The 15,973-nt window shown below is 42.4% G+C and overlaps 2 protein-coding genes across 3 annotated transcripts in view; both read right to left on the bottom strand.

Moving 5' to 3' along the window:
* LOC122158415 overlaps positions 1-12,443 on the bottom strand; it is a 13,920-nt gene extending 1,477 nt beyond the window's left edge. For both annotated transcript variants that reach the window (XM_042815113.1, XM_042815112.1), the window contains exons 1-2: positions 12,065-12,443; positions 5,031-5,115 (exon numbers count right to left, since the gene is read on the bottom strand). In XM_042815113.1, the coding sequence (XP_042671047.1) occupies positions 5,031-5,115; positions 12,065-12,141 (162 nt within the window). In that variant the 5' untranslated portion in view covers positions 12,142-12,443. The remainder of the gene's footprint in view (positions 1-5,030; positions 5,116-12,064) is intronic.
* An 83-nt stretch (positions 12,444-12,526) lies between these two features.
* The window catches only part of KCNQ1 (potassium voltage-gated channel subfamily Q member 1), a 330,046-nt gene continuing 326,599 nt past the window's right edge, over positions 12,527-15,973 (bottom strand). Inside the window, exon 18 of the mRNA XM_042815059.1 lies at positions 12,527-14,542. Within this exon, the coding sequence (XP_042670993.1) occupies positions 14,342-14,542 (201 nt within the window). The 3' untranslated portion in view covers positions 12,527-14,341. The remainder of the gene's footprint in view (positions 14,543-15,973) is intronic.

Here is a 15,973-nt window from a genome sequence, read left to right on the forward strand (position 1 = left end):
TTTTTTTTTTTTTTTTTTTTTTTTTTTTTTTTTTTTTTTCCCCACCACAAAAGCCAGGAAGTGGTAGTAAAATTAAAGCATTTAGATTTTGGTTTTAGCCAGATTTTAAATACCACGAGCGTCGTGTTAGATGGGTTTAGTAGGAGTTGATGTACATGTAATTTGGCCAAAGCGAGGTGGCAGAGTTATTCCAGGAGCAAAATTTACTATTGCACACAATCAAATGCACTATTTTTAAGATAAGGATTTAGTAGAAGGAGATAATGAAAAATACAGAACACCAAGTTGGCAAGAGGGGAAAAGAAAGGGATGGGAGGAATGTTTAGACTAAGGAGAAGGAGCTGAAATTCTGAGAAAAGCCAATGAGCTGGTTTGTAAATTCCATATAGGGAAATAGAGAAAGTTTAAAACAATACCACCCCACCCCCACTGTGGTGAGGGTGGGGGTCAGGGAGTACAGCTGGGGACCATTATTCACTGCTGCCCTGCTTTGATTGCTGCCATGAAACATCAGTGAGAGTTCTGAATCTTCCAAGGGCACAGTCTGCGAGCTGAAGTCAATCACATGGCTTTAGCCTATGCCAGGGAAGGTTCATGTTGGCTATTAAGAAAAATCTCTTCTCAGAAAGAGTGGTGATCCACTGGCACAGGCTGCCCAGGCAGCTGGTGGAATCATTGTACTTGGAGATGTTCAAGAACTGTGGAGATGTGGCACTGAGGGATGTGGTTGGTGGGCATGGTGGGAGTGGGCTGGGGTTAGAGTTGGTGATCTTAGTGGTATTTTCCAACCTTAATGATTCTGTGATTCTAGAATTAATCCTGTAATATTTGCCACCAGAAGAGCACCAAGCCTGGCTGAACTCCTCCCGAATTCAGGTACAAGACTTTCATTACTTTAGCAGCAGTTGAGTAGGGAACCATGCACGTGCTCAATCTTGGTGAATACTCATGACAGCGATGACAACAGAAAGCACCTTTTTATTTTATCTGTGACCAGCAAATGTCTGCTTCCTTGGAACAGGCTGCCCAGAGACGTGGTGGATGCCCCATCCCTGGAGACGTTCAAGATCAGACAGGATGGGGCTCTGAGCACCCATGTAGTGTAGGTGTCCCTGTTCATTGCAGGGAATTGTACCAGATGGCCTTTAAGGGAACCTTCCAACACAAACCATTCTATGATTCTGTGGTTCTCTTCCAGAGGATGCACAAGGCAGATGGAAGAGAAAACAGCTGTTTACAACCATGCATTCAGCAGCTTTCCATCCTGACCTTTCAGGTGGGATAAGGCTGGAATTGCCACCATTACCCTTGAAGTAAGTGCAGAGGATCAGGAAACTGCCATCTGAATAGTCCCAATGTCTGCTGTTCCCTCATATACTTGGTAAAAGGTAACAGATTTCATAAGTGGGACCCAGCCTTCTAGATAAGCTCATTACAGACAGTTCATGTCTTCATGGACCACAGGACTGGATGCTTTTAAGTTCTGTATACAGACAGGTCTTACAAACATGCAAAACAAGCACAGAATCGAGACATTATAACCAATGGCTTATGCTCCAGTTAGGTTTCTTTTCTACTCAACTATGTGCTGCTGTTTGCTTCAGTGGCAGTGGATGGAGAACAACAGCCTGACCCCTCCTGGCAATGGCTGCTTTCCTGCAGTGAGATTTTTGTGGGCTGAGCCTGATTCATTCACCAGATCTGCTGATTTCCCGATCTCTCCTCGGCTGCTGGGCTTTGCGCTGTATTAAATGTTCTCTTTCACAGAGCCCTGACTTACACAGGCTTTGCTGGCACAAGGAAACCTCTGCCCAAAAATTCAGATGGAAAGCACTTTCCAGGAATCATCTCTTCAAGTGCTGTTCTGCTGGAACGAGGCTGCCCCGTGCTCCGCTACAAAACGCGCCTGACGTAAGCCATCCAAATCTACGCTGCACTGCAGGGCTGTCTGGGGTTTATCTCACTGTGCACGTGATTTACAAACTGCCTTCCGTTCCTGGAATCGTGAGACACACTTCATCCTTTCCTGGAATACCTGCACGGGTAGGCTTATCCGATGCCTTTAAATACATACCTTCGTTTTGGATGCCAGGCAGCTCACACAGAGCAATCCCATCCCTTGTGCTGTTATTGTGTTTAGGTGGATAGGTTACTCTGTTGTGACGCCACAACCAGAGCAACGTGTTAATTTTGGGAGTCATGTGCGTGTGTAAACTCTATTTCCAAGGCAGGACATGCTTCGCAGGCCAGCAGTGGGAGCAGGCACGCAGCGGGCAGGGGGAGGACAGCAGTTGTGTGTACATATAAATACACAGAAATCTCATTAAAACAACGTGAGGGCTTCCATGATTTGGAACAGATTTTATCTCTTGTGTGTAGCACAGATTACAGTTTTGGCTGCATGCTTCCCAAAGCAATTGCAGACACATTGTGCATTCTGCTCACTTGCCTCCTGCTCGGAGTGCTCAGCCCTATGGCAGCAACCCACATTTCTCCCTCCACTGCTACAAGGCCTGGTTGATGCGAGTGCCCTACCTTGGCTGTGCATCCACATCAGCTGCTGGTTTTTTTGGGCATGTTGCATTCAGGGCCTGTTGACACTGTGACAAGTTGGTTGTGAGCTCTGCAGAGGGCTTCCTGGACTTTCTTTTGTGTGCTTTGTTGTTTGTGGGTCGTTGCCTTACCCAGGTTGCATCTCATCTGGTGGGCACCCACTCAATGGATCCAGATACGTTCAGCCAGGGCTACGTGGGTGTCAGATTTTAGATGAGCATCCATGGTGATGGAATAGCATGATAATTAACTATGTTAATGACCACAAGCCCCATCCAAACTCCCTTGATGTGAAGGGAGCTGCACCATCCCACCAGCTGGAAGCAGTGCCAGTGGTGTTTTGGTGCAGTTTTACAGTGTAGAGATGCTGTTGGCTGCAAATGTTGACTGCAGTAAAACACGCACAAATTGTTCAGTACAAATGTTGCTGGGTTTAAAAGTTTCCTTGAGAAGTAATGCAAGTTTTCAAATCCAGAAAGAATATTGCTGGGACTTGCTGAAGTGCTCAATATAAACTGTAACACGTGAGCCATTAAAGTGAAGATATTTGGCATTGGCTGCTATGCATATGGGCCTTTCAAAACCATTCTGTTTGGCAGCTCCTGCGATCCCTGAATGATGCATGACTTCATTTTACATGTTCCTGTGAGATGCTTCTGGGCAGTTGGCATGTTTAAAAAAACTTGTCACTTGCGAGCTGGAGCAGAAACCTGACGGAGAAACACAGGTATGGTTTAAGAGAAGTGTCTGCAATCTGCTTGTTTGCATGGTTCCTTTTCCAAATCTGAGCTTTGTGTTGGGTTGTTTGCCTAGCTACGTTTCGCTGCCAGGCTCTCAAGGCGGACTTGTAGCTGCACCACTGAAGCAGGGTATGCAAAGAGAATGTCAGAGTTGTCCGAGGCCAGGGACACTTTCTGTGCTGATAAGCGACTCCTGTGAGTGGCCAACTGATCCATCTCCCTCTCTGACAGTGCCTTTGTCTGAGGGGACTGTTGAGTGAGGCTTTAAGGCTAAGCAGAGGATAAAAACATACAATTGACCATGTCCAATGACTGCCTCAATCATGTGACATTTCCTCCATCTACATAAAGGCATAATTGACACTTTGGACCTTGCAGATGTTTTGCAATTCATTTGGTTCCCACAAAGATATCAGAAAGTTAGTCTCGTGAACTGGCAATGCTGTGCTTTCCTCTGAACATGTTCTTCTAGCTAAAACGTATTTAGATGCAAATCGCACCATGTCTCATGGCCCCACTTGTTTTGTTTTGCTTTTTCCTTCCCATTGCCTCTAAACAGACTGTGCCATCGTTTTTTTCTTCTTAAAGTATAAAAATATTCAGACATTCCTGAAAAAAACAAGCACACTTGACTTCTTTGCGCATGATCTGATTCACACGTGAATGTCAGTATATCCTTTTCCCTTCTACTCATGGCCTTCTGCTTTGTGCTTCCTAATTTAATTTGTCTTTCTGGCTGCTCAGTGATCCTTCCCAAAGAGAAATCTCTGCTGAGAAGCTATTTGCTGTGCTTTCAGCAGGAACAGATGCTGTGAATGACTGGTTGGCTTAATTTGGCTCTTGGAGGTCTGGACAAAGGCATAGTGCTGCAATCCAGCATGGACCTTGTGCCATGCAGGGAGATCTTGGTACAAATCTAGCAAAGTCATTGCTTCTTCATGTCAGTGAGCTAAGCTTCATCCTCTGTGCTATAACCTTCCTCTCCATAAAATGGGGAAGAAGCTATCCAGGGTACATGTTACTTCTTCCCTCAGAGATCTTCAGCTTCTGTAACCTCATGGCCAAAGGAGTTGTCTACTTATTGAAGAGGACTTGCTCCAAAACCCTCTCAAACTCATGTACTTCTCAGCACTCCACAGGGCTGGCTGATTGGTCCACGCCACTGAGATATTTCCTATAAATAGGAGAATACTGTGCTTTGTTGAGACCCCTCACACTTAGCCTTGTAACTCCTCTCCTACTTGCTCTCACTTGGCTGGAAGCGGTAAGAATCATGCCAGCCTGGCCAGTGCTCATTAAAATGAAGAAGAAAGCAGGGCCTTCCTTGCAGTACAATGTATGATTCTGCTGCAGTGTGGCATAGAGGCACATCAATTGTTTTCAAACAAGCTTTGAAGATATTGAGGTAAAGAATCAGAAGGAGGTACAGAATAGAAGGAGTGACTGAAAGCTAAAACTTCTCTTGATTCGTTCATGTTCATCTCACAGACCAGGCTTATTGCAGTCTAGGTTATAGCAAGATCATTTCCTACACCAGAAGGATTTACAATTTGCTGATGAAAAACCAAATAAGAATCAAAGATACTAGTGAACAAGTTCATGCCCTGAAAGAATAGTTGTCCATTTTAATAGTGGAGGAATTAAGGCTGTAACAACCTCAGGGCAAGGAATGGATTGTTGTGTTACTACACCAAGACTGAACAATGTTCAAGATAATGCTTAAATAAAGTTGCTTACCTCAGGAGAAAGGAACTGGGTGAGGTCTGTGGCCTGAGCAGAGCTCCAGCCAGATGTCTGATGAGCTCTTTTGCTCTTAAAGCCCCTGAAATGCAGGAGCAGCAGAAAGTCTTGAGTCAAACAGACCAGTTCCCGGCAATCACAAATGAACCAGTTGACAACGTGACATTCACACCAGGGTGATATTGCAGAATTCCTCTTATCTGGTGTTTAGAAACCTTCACAAATGTACTCATGGATGATGTATGTACCTGTCCTGTGGTAGCATTGTTCTTCAAGTGAAACAGCACTTATTCCCATATATACTCATGGAGAGCAATCTTAATCTTTTGCTTTGCTAGATTGGAAAGAGAAACCCCTGATATGGAAGAATATACCACTCCTGTAAGGGAACACTTAGCAAGCAGACTGAGGGCAAAACGTGCTGCCAATCAAACCTTAGCTTAATTAGCATATTTTAAAACATTCTTAAAAACAGAATATTTTTAAACGAGTCTTCTGGCTCGGCATTACTGCTCAGTGATCTGCCACCAGCTCTAAGGTCTACCAAGCAAGGTGTTGAGAGTGGTTTTGATTTGAGAGAACCATACACCTCATTTCTTCTTATCCTAATAGTGGATCTGAAATATTTTAGGCAAATCTTTTTTAAAATTGCCTCTTGGTCAAATATATACATATATATATGTACGTATATATATATGCATACATATATATATGTATGCATATATATATACGTATATATACATACATACGTATACATAAATAGTGCAAGTGTTCAGAAGTATCATCCATAGAATGTTATAAATGAGCAAAAATAATGAATCAGATTTGACACTACAACAAATGTATCACAATATTCAGATAGATGTCATAGAATCATGGGATCATTAAGGTTGGAAAAGACCTCCAAGACCATCAAGTCCAACCATCCCCACCATGCCCACTAAACCAAGTTCCTAAGTGCCAAAGCTACACATTTCTTGAATGTATGTATGCTGCTGTTATTTAATGCATGAATACAGAATCTCTCGTAACTGTTATTGGTAGTTTTATAATACCTGACCTTCACCTGAGAGACAGGATGCAGTATTTTATAAAAGTTATCTATACCTTGACTTATGGAAGCAGTTGAGCTCGAAGTTCAGCACATTTGTGCTTAAAGGTCACCAGTATTTTCTTAATTTTATGTTTTAATGCTTCGTAAAACTTCATGCTTGATGTGGCAGGTTTCTAAACATATTTTCAACTCCTCTGAATGAAGATTCTATGCCATGCATATATAGAACGAATGTTGTGGGTCTATGTTGTGTTACAGAATGAATGTTGTGGCAATCTATGTCAATTACAACTATTTGAAGACACTAACACCACTGGTAGGATTGTTCTGTGTCGGGGTAAAGGATTCTGTGGGCATATGCGTAGTGTTGGTGGTGAAGACATCCATCTACTACTTCTGCTTGCTGATGAAACCATCCGAGTTATGGTTCTACAACGGAATTTCAGAGTATGATGCACAGTCCCTGTACTTGGGTTATAGCCCAGAATTTGGCTATACTTTGATAAGAGAATATCAGTGCTCAAAAAACATCACTTCGGAAGAACCCACCCCATAGAAAACCAATAGGGAAGCAAAGCCAACGTTTTCTTTTCAAATTGTTTCTAGCAAGGAAAAATCGGGAGACTTGTAACAAGCAGACCTACTTCCTCCAGAAATTGCCTATCTTTTTTTGTCCAGCTTAAAGAATGCAAGCACCTAAAAAAAAAAAAAAGAAGCAGGCAAATAAATAAAGTCACCTCAGTGCTTCATGGATATCCTGGCTTTTGCAAAGACTTGTCCAACCACAACCTGAATAATTCAAAGCATTGTTGTCAGGCAGCAGCACAGCCCTCCTAAATAGGCACTTGCCTTATCACTCTACAGCAGATGCTTCAGCCAACCATTGGATATTGAAAACATAAATAATGAAACAAAATTTGGAGACAATGGTTTTGGGGCTGGGGACAAAATACTCATGGATATTGTCAGTCTCTGAGTAACCAAGCAGCAAAAGCTCAAGTGACAACAATAGGAAGGAGAAGAATGGGGACAAGTGAGGAGGCCTGAATCTCAATAAGGCGCGGAGCTGCACATGCTGCTGTTACCCTAGAAACTAACCTCTCCCCTGAAGAGGTTTGCCGGGGCATTGTTTGGGGGACACAAGATGTGTCATACACCAGATGGTCGTGTGCTGTATAACTCAGTTATCTGAGAGGACAGAGTAAAGGAATGCGCGCTGCAGAGCTCGTTGCAGGGCCGAGCAGGGCACCATCTGTTCTTTCAGATCCAAGCCACTTTGCTTTTGCTTTTTTTTTTTTTTCTTCCTTCCAAGGAAGGAGGGGAAAACAAAATTAAAATGATTCACCATTCAGAAGGAAAAGAAAAAAAAAAACCAACAAAAAACTTACTACAGTTGCCATCTCTCGCTTTAATTTAGCTAATTTTATCCCCGGGTTTTATGTCAGGTGAATTGCTTCTTTTATGCTTGGGAGAGCAGCCATTATTTCTCTCTCAGGAGTCTATCATTTATAAATAAAACCCCTTTGAAACCTCGTTGGTCATTCACCATCTGAAAACCCCCAAACCCTCCCGACCATATGTTGCCGAACGTCCCCTCTCTCCTCCCTGACGGCGCGAGCGGTGTTTGTGCAGTGTGGGGGAAAGAAGCCGTCCTTTCCAGGAATTGTTCTCCGTCTCAGCACGGAGAGGGAAGGGGGGAAGGAGGAAAACAAAAAGCCAGAGTGAAAATCGCAGTCTGCATGACGGGTGCAGGAAGGAAATATTAATCACGGCCCACACAGCACCAAGGAGCGGTGACTCAGGCGTCTGCGAGGTGAGGCAGAGGTGTGGGCATGACAAATCAGCACGTGAGCGTGCTGCCAGTGTCACCAGAGTCAGCAGAAAAGCTTGGTGCCTCCGGTTGCGTGGGATCAGGCCTTGCATGCACTTGCATCAGCTTTTGCCTGATGATTCCTACAAGAGCACCTCCTTCTGCCTGGCAAACCCGTATCCAGATGGAACTGAAGGAGAGGAAATGTTTGGATTAATTGAGAGGGAAATCTCTAGGGAAATCAAGTAAAAAGCATGGACTCGAAGCAAAAATTTGCATGCAGAATAAGAGCCAAAGATTGTGTGGATTGAGTGGATTGGGTTGGAAGGGACCTCAAAGATTGTCTAGTTCTAATGCCTGCCATGGGCTGGGTTGCCAACTGCAAGACTAGATCAGGCTGCCCAGGGCCCCATCCAACCTAGCTTTGAACACCTCCAGGAATGGTGCATCCACAGCTTCTCTGGACAGCCCGTGCCAGTGCCTCATCACGTAAGGAGTAAAATCTGAACCACGTTTTATATTTAGGCTCCTCCGTATAGGCAGCTCAGTTAATAGCCTGATTGGGCAATCATCAGGTCTAACAAATTATTAGGCAGTGGTGAAACAGCAGTTGTAGACGATAGCATCTCACAAGCTGCATGTAATCGTACTGTTTCCTACATGCTTCTGGTGCTTGCAGCACAGGTAGTTCTTGTAACATCTATATCTAATGTATTAATCTTTATGTATTAATGCTCAATATAAGGACATAACACACAGCAGGACTAAAAGAGAACTTACTCTTTGACTTTCTTTACTCTTTTTCTTCTCTCTTTTTATTTTTTTCTTATTCCTTTCTTTCTTATTCTTTTTCCCTTTGCTTTCTTATTCTTTTTTTTTTTTTCTACAAGATTGACAGTGTATCTCCCTTCATAAATAAAAATTCACAGGAAGGAGATGATGTCTCTCCAAGCAATCTCTTACCTAAACGAGTTGAAATAAAAAGTTAGTTATTAAAATACTTAGTTAGTTATCAAAAGAATAACATCAATAATAATATTTCCTTCATTGCAATTTAGAAAAATGATCAAAATCTGTCCAGTGCCTGTGCTTATCTGTGAGACAGTCTGGGGCCCAGCTTTGCCCTCTTTGAGGACAAACCAAGCAACCAATGTGCACCAGCAGCCATTAGAGCACAGGCTGGCAGGGCAATGTGCTTCAGCACAGCTCTCTGGAAGGATTGTGTGAAACACACAGGCACTGCATGCTCGGAGCACTGCACACAGAGTTGGTAAATTATGGCAAGAAAATCTGTAAAGCTTCTTCTGTTCCCCTCTCCAGGGATTTGCCTCTCTCTGATCCAAGAAAGCTCGCTGGCGACCGCCTATCCCACTTTCTGCACCTGGCTGAGTGATTTACCAGAAACTTGACAGGGTCGTGGAAGCTTTCTTTCCTTTGTTCCACGGGTGTCTGCCATGGAGAGCCAAGTCTGGATTAGCTGAGTCTAAATCCCTGGGCAGTTCGCCAGAGCAATGCTAGCTCTGAAGAAAACGGAGCTCCGAGATGATTTTGAGACTGGCTTTATGCATCGGTTCTTCTTAGGTGCAAATCCATGGGCAGGGAGCATAATGCTTCACGTCAGGCTAGTAAGCTGTTCCCCGTAGGCAGCAGTTGCCAGCCAATGTGGGAGTTATGTGAACTTTCTGCCTGGCTCGGACAATGCAGCTTCTCTGGGGCCAGCCCTTCCCTGGCAGTGCTCCCTTGCCAGCCGTGTAGGCATCTTTTCATTGGACAACATGCTGCATTACAATAATGTGCATGGACACGTTGAACAATGCTTCCATTCGGCACCTGCATTTTCTTTGTTGTGGCGCCAACCATTTTGTCATATTGGCTTTTGGGTCTCTGTCATTAGGAGCGACGTGAGGATTCTTGTGCTGCCTTGGGAAAGCATTGCTTGGTTTTCCAGCATCTTTCTGTTGCTGCTCCATAGGCAAGGTGCACGAAGCTCTGCAGCAGCTGGTGGCTCCTGAGAAAAAGTCTTCTGCAAGTCCTTTGTCAGCCTCAGGAACCACAGTTGCCCTTGTGCCCTGAAGCTGAGGCTACTATCTGGTCAAAATCTCTGGCTTAGGGCTGGGGGGATTTTTCAGTCTGGTTCTTGTGTAAACAACGTGAATGCAGTCAGTATTTGTTTTGGCTCCCCTGTATGGCTTTTGAACACATCAGCCTAGTTCAACTGAACTTGAAGGAAGGGTAGAGGGCACCAGAACAGCTTGCTCAGAGAGATGGCTGGAAGCCCTGTCCATGGAGACACTCAAGGTCAGGCTAGATGGGGTTCTGAGCACTTGATCTAGTGTAGGTGTCCCTATTCATTGCAGGGGAGTTGGACCATATGGCCTTTAAATGTCCTTTCCAACTCAAACGATTCTAGATCTTGTTTAGTGAAAATTTGCATTGAGGTGGTAGAGAGAGAGGCCCTACCACCATGCAGTCTGAATGTTCCTACCATGGAAAAGCATGAATTCACATCTCATCAGACACCAGGTGGGTGATGCAGGAAAGGAACCTGCAAAACACTGCAGCACAGAAGGAAGTTTCAGCTGGAATTTGCACTTAGACATCAAAGTCATCCCTCACACAAGTCATGAAAAACCCACTATTTGTAGAAATATATGGATCATGGAATCCTTTGAGTTGGAAGGGAACTCGGAAGGTCATCTCAGCGACTTCTTGTTCTCGCACCTAATCCTTACTGGGACTCAGTTAAATATCGCTGAGCGATTGGGTATCAGCTATTTTCCTTCTATTAATTTTGAACTTGCTTTCCTCCACGTTCCTTCATCTTAGCTGCTGCTGGTCAGGGAGCCCGAGAGACAAACTTTTCTACAAGCCATTTAAAAGGAAATTTCAGGGCATCTAAAAAGAATTTGCTTTTGTGCGAGAACATTTCATTGTGTGAGTTCACATGTGGTAGGTAAGGAAAACTTTCATCACTAAAGTAGAAAGAAATACCTCCAATATTATCAAGGCTTGTGAGAGGCTCATGAGAGTTGTATAAGCCAACGGTCTGAAAACAGAAAAGGGAACAAAACTGGCAATTCAAATGTCTCTGTGACCACAGGGAAAGCAATGCTATAGCTACATCTGACTCCAGCTTCCACTAAGCCTATAGGAAGCCTTCTTTAATAGATTTTGAACTTGCAAAGGCTTATATTGGCTCGCGTGGATTGAGTAGTCCCACTGAAGGCAACAGCCCAACTCCCATGCATAAATGAAGTACGTAAGTACACATTCACAGGAGTGGGACATAGATGGAAGTTGCATCAGACCCTTAATCTTTTTTCTCCTTCCCTGCCCCTGCCCCTCCTCTTCCCAGCCACCATCCCATCAGTGAAATAAGAACAGTAATACCCATCTCAGCAGGATATGTGAGGATTAGCTGAAAACTGTTTTTACCTTTTCTCCTTTAAACTCACAGAAAAGAAAATCTTCCTGCGTTTTATTTTTTTTATAGTTCAAGGAGCAATTTGTTCCTTACCCAGACCTTTCCAACTCGGTGGGGGGAGCCCTGGCATCCTTCCACCTTCCCCTGAACTGATGATAAATCAGCACTGAGGTGTATGCTGGCCACAAGAGCCATTAACATGCTGCAGTGAAACGGCCATTTTATCTGCTGACATCAGATTGTTTCTGCCTCAGCCAGTATCTGAGCACGATGCTGGCCAATGACATTATTTGAAACAAGCCTATTTTAAAATACAAAAATGAAAATGAGTGATGTCCAAACTCTTCTACTTTTCTAAGATACTTTGTGAAAAGGAATCTAAAAAGGAACATACTCTAATGATCAGTCTGGCAGCAGGCACTTCCAGCTCAAAAACCACTCAGGCTCAGAATAATAAAAGATTCGTAGAGATTACACTGCATTTATATAACTGTGGTCACTAAAGTCCCATTGTGTGGGCCATGGAGCAAACACACAATTGACAGACAATTACTACACATTCACTTACGTGCTTTGGACAGTTTGCATGAACAGAAACCATCAAACAAGGTCCCAACACAACATACTCCCTTTATGATGGTTTCTGCAGGGGTGTCCAGCTTGAAGGCATCAAACTGTTCAGCTCATCTTCCTGCTATCCTTATTCCACAATGCACTGAGAAGAAAGACATTGAGATACTTACTTCTGACAGAAGTCTTTCAGGTATGAAGCACCAACAGATGAGACAAATCCAATCCACTTGTCAGGCAGAGAAGACATGCCTTTGATGAGCAGCTGTGGTGGCTACCTTTGGGCAGATTTGGATATGTCAAGGACAGCCTGGATCATCTTCTCTTTTTAAGAACAAGATGAATCATTGGATTTGAAGTCACAGGTCACCAAGCTGGTGATCTTTTTGAAAGGTTCTGTTGGACCAGATGTGGAATCAGACCTGCTAGCAAGCTGCCACAGACAGAACTTCAAAACCTGATTATTCTGAGGACACTGGTGATGGCAGTATTCACATGGACAGAGATAAACCAACACACCAGCATGAGGACATTATATAGTATTGTGTTGATAGTAGCCTAAGAGAAAAAAGAAAAGCCAGTAATTTTCCTGTGTATATTGAACTTCTGGATCTTAGAATAAACAGAAGGCGTGGTAATCTTCTCTTGTATTTTATTAGGAAATTAGAGATTGATCAATAATCTGAAATTACACAGTTAATCTTATTTAAAAATATTCAAAATCATCACAATAATTTTGATTTCTATAAAACGTAATGCCCAGGTACAATTCCTGTTTATGTCCATACATTTCTCCACCCTTAACATGTATCTACTGTACAGCAGCAAGATGAGATGATTATAACATAAATACAGCATACTTTCCTCTGCAGTCCAAGTGAAAGAGGTGAAATGTTTCACGTTTAAAACAAGGCTCAGCATGTAAGCAATACTATGAGATGGTTCCCTGCGATCTCAGGTCATTACACATCAGTATTTCAGACTGCTTATACATCCTAAAGACTGCTAATGCTAACTGCTGAGCAAAATTATGAGGCTTTAGGGCATCAGTTTATATATATATATATATTTATATATGTATATATATGTCTCCTTGCTTTCAAACACTGAAGTCTTTCATAGCATTAATTAGCTATGTTGTAATCCTCCATTTTACAACACTGTCAAATTTAAGGACGTTCCACTTTCAAGGAAGTGTGCATGGTAGAGGTGTTAACTATCAGCAAGGGTTGAATTTCAATTTTAGTAAGCAAAGCTCCAATCCTGCTCACGTTTTCCTGCTCACGTTGTGCATGTGAAAAATCACACCAAGCCAAACACTGCTGCTCTTATTGCAACTATAATGTGGGGTGAGGTGGCTTGCAGGTTAGGCCCTGCGTCCTTTTGATTGGAGCTGGCACTTCTGAATATCTAATGACTTTGGTAGGGAGCAGAATTTCTCATTCAATTATTCAGGAAACTATTAAATGCTGTCTGGACAAGGGAGGCTTTCCTGAACTGGAGCCATGATTCCTATGAGAATTATGGATGCTCAGAAAGTGGCCAGCTCAAGCACTTGACCTGCAAGTCCAGTCACGTTATGCTGTTGTACTACTCTTGGATAGCATAAGCTGAAAAAAAAAATAAAAAATAGATTTAAGAAGTAGTGGATCTTCTTTTTAAAAAGCTATTTCAGGACAAGTACATTCAGACCACTGCGTTTTCTGTTTATATATAAATTCTTTGGCAACAATTTTCTAGAAAGCAGAATCATTTTTCTATGTAATACTTTATTGTCTCCCTGTTAAAAACTGGTATCTTAAAAAATCTATAGCGCTTTCCACTATAAATAGTATTGTTCCAGATTAAGTATTAGTTCCTCCCTGAAGAAAAACAGATTAAAAAAATCTGGTCATTATCTGATAATGTTTATGTAGCAACGTTAAAATAAAACAGCAAAAGAAAATCATTCAGCATGTGGTTTGTCATTCGCAAGAATGTTAGTGGTATATTTATACAATAAAAACAACATAAGTTATCCTATTTTGTTTTAAAAACCTTAGTAGTAGAAATATATTGCTATCTGCAGGTTCATAAACAAAATGCAGATTTCCTATCTAAGTTCAAGTATTATTACAATATTATTATTACTGTTATTATTATTAAAGGAGCTCTAAATCTTTGCAATTTTGCCTGCCTTTAACATTGTTTCGGTCTTTCTGAGCAATAATGAGTTGCTATAATTTTTGTTCATCAATAGAATCAATGTGGAGCTTTGGTAGGTTTTGCCTGGTAGAACACAGCCTGTCAATCCTTGGGCTATTACGAGTGGTTTTAGAAGAGTGCATTTGAGACCAGTGGTATAGATATTGCAGTCATGTGTTTTCTTGGATGTCTGATGAACTGATTTTCCTTCCAAGTTCCATTTAAAGGAGAAAGGTGGGAAGAACCCAACCCAGACTTTTACCACATCAGGATATATCGTCTTCATTTCTTCCCGGCACGGTCAGTTGCTCGTAGGTTGGCAGGGTGTTGTTTGGGAGGAAGAGATCTGAATTAATGCTGTTGCCTTTCTGAGATGACCTGTTGTTCCCTTGATCCCCCTGATGACTTGAAACCAGACGATGCAGCATCTCAGTAATGAGGTTCAGTTTCTGGTCCATCTGCGTAACCTACAAAGGCAAAAGGAACATTTGTTTACCATCAGCATGTGAGAAAATTGCAACAAGCCACGTGATAAACATGCTGCATTAAAATGATACTTTTCTTAATTAGCATGACAATAACTTCTAGGAAGACACCAGAGATTCACAATCCTATGAATTGTGTTAGGAATTTAATGCAATAGGTCAGAGCTGGATGACAGATGAGCCCTCTAATTCTCATCTGTGGGATGTGCTCTGATAGTCATTTTATACCTGAATGAATGCATGATGCGTGAGCTTTCAAGGAGATGTGCTGGGACAGAGAACTAAGTCCCAGAACTGAGCTTCTGTGGTTTTTGTTGCTATTATTGTGTCCATGTTTTTATAAAACATTGTAAGCTACCAACGTGCCTTAATGATATCAATATGCTATAGTAAACATCCCCTCTACTTACAGTGATCTAATCCACGCTAAGCCAGGACTGACTGACGCCCTCTTTGTTACATTTGGGTCTAATTATCAACCAGGCCACAAAATGCCCCACGGATATTTTTGCTGATGCAAGTGCATAGCAGCTGCATTCTGTGGCAAGGGGTGGAAGTGGAACATGATTTAGTTTTATTCTGTCACTGCTCCAATGACACGGCATTCACCAGGATTGCCACTGGAATTATGTGATGCACAGCAAATTAGAAACTCTTTTAAGGTGGGTGAAAGCAGACCTGCAGAGGAAGGTTCAGAATGCTTATTTTCTTCTACCTTTGATTATGGTGATTTTTTTTTTTCTTTTTTTTTTCCTTTTTTGCCATTCTATTAATGCCAATCTGTAGGTGAAAATGTAATGAAAAATCAGCATATCGAAGACAGATTAGGTTATGGATTTGTCCAAAACTTAGATTAAACTTGGAGTACATTTGAAGTTCTCAGAAGAAAATCAAGAACCAAATGTTTCTAGGAGCAGCACAACATAGGTCTCCAGTTTCTTGCATTTTGCAGTCAAAAAGTAATGTGTACCATCCCTTTTATCTGGCATGAAAAACCTTCTCTCTGCTCTGACTCACATGTACTGAGCCAGATGTCCTGAGGGGAAGATGGGCACTTACAGCTACGATCTGGCCAATTTACAATCATGCCTACTCTGCCCATTGGCATGGCAAGCAAGCAAGCATTCCTCATGGAAAGATGCTTGTCCTTCCTGGATGAGAAGAGGCTCGGAAACAGGGCAGTGGGAGCCTCCTTATGGCCTCAAACTCCTTGCCCCAAGCATAAAGAAAAAGCCACAGTTTTGTCCTTGTAGTCTCGTATCCATCCACAGCGATCCTCAAACACTAAGGAAACCTCTAGGCAAGAAGATGTAATAGTTTTCAAAAGGGAAAAGAAAGTAAGCAGAAAAAAAACGTGATGGGAATAAATTGCTGCCTCAAATATCTGCTAGAAAGTAGTGAAAGGCACATAAA

This window comes from Centrocercus urophasianus, unplaced genomic scaffold (assembly GCF_019232065.1).
Source record: "Centrocercus urophasianus isolate 14NV4802_14NV808 unplaced genomic scaffold, USGS_Curo_1.0 seq_14, whole genome shotgun sequence".
Taxonomy (NCBI): Eukaryota; Metazoa; Chordata; class Aves; order Galliformes; family Phasianidae; genus Centrocercus; species Centrocercus urophasianus.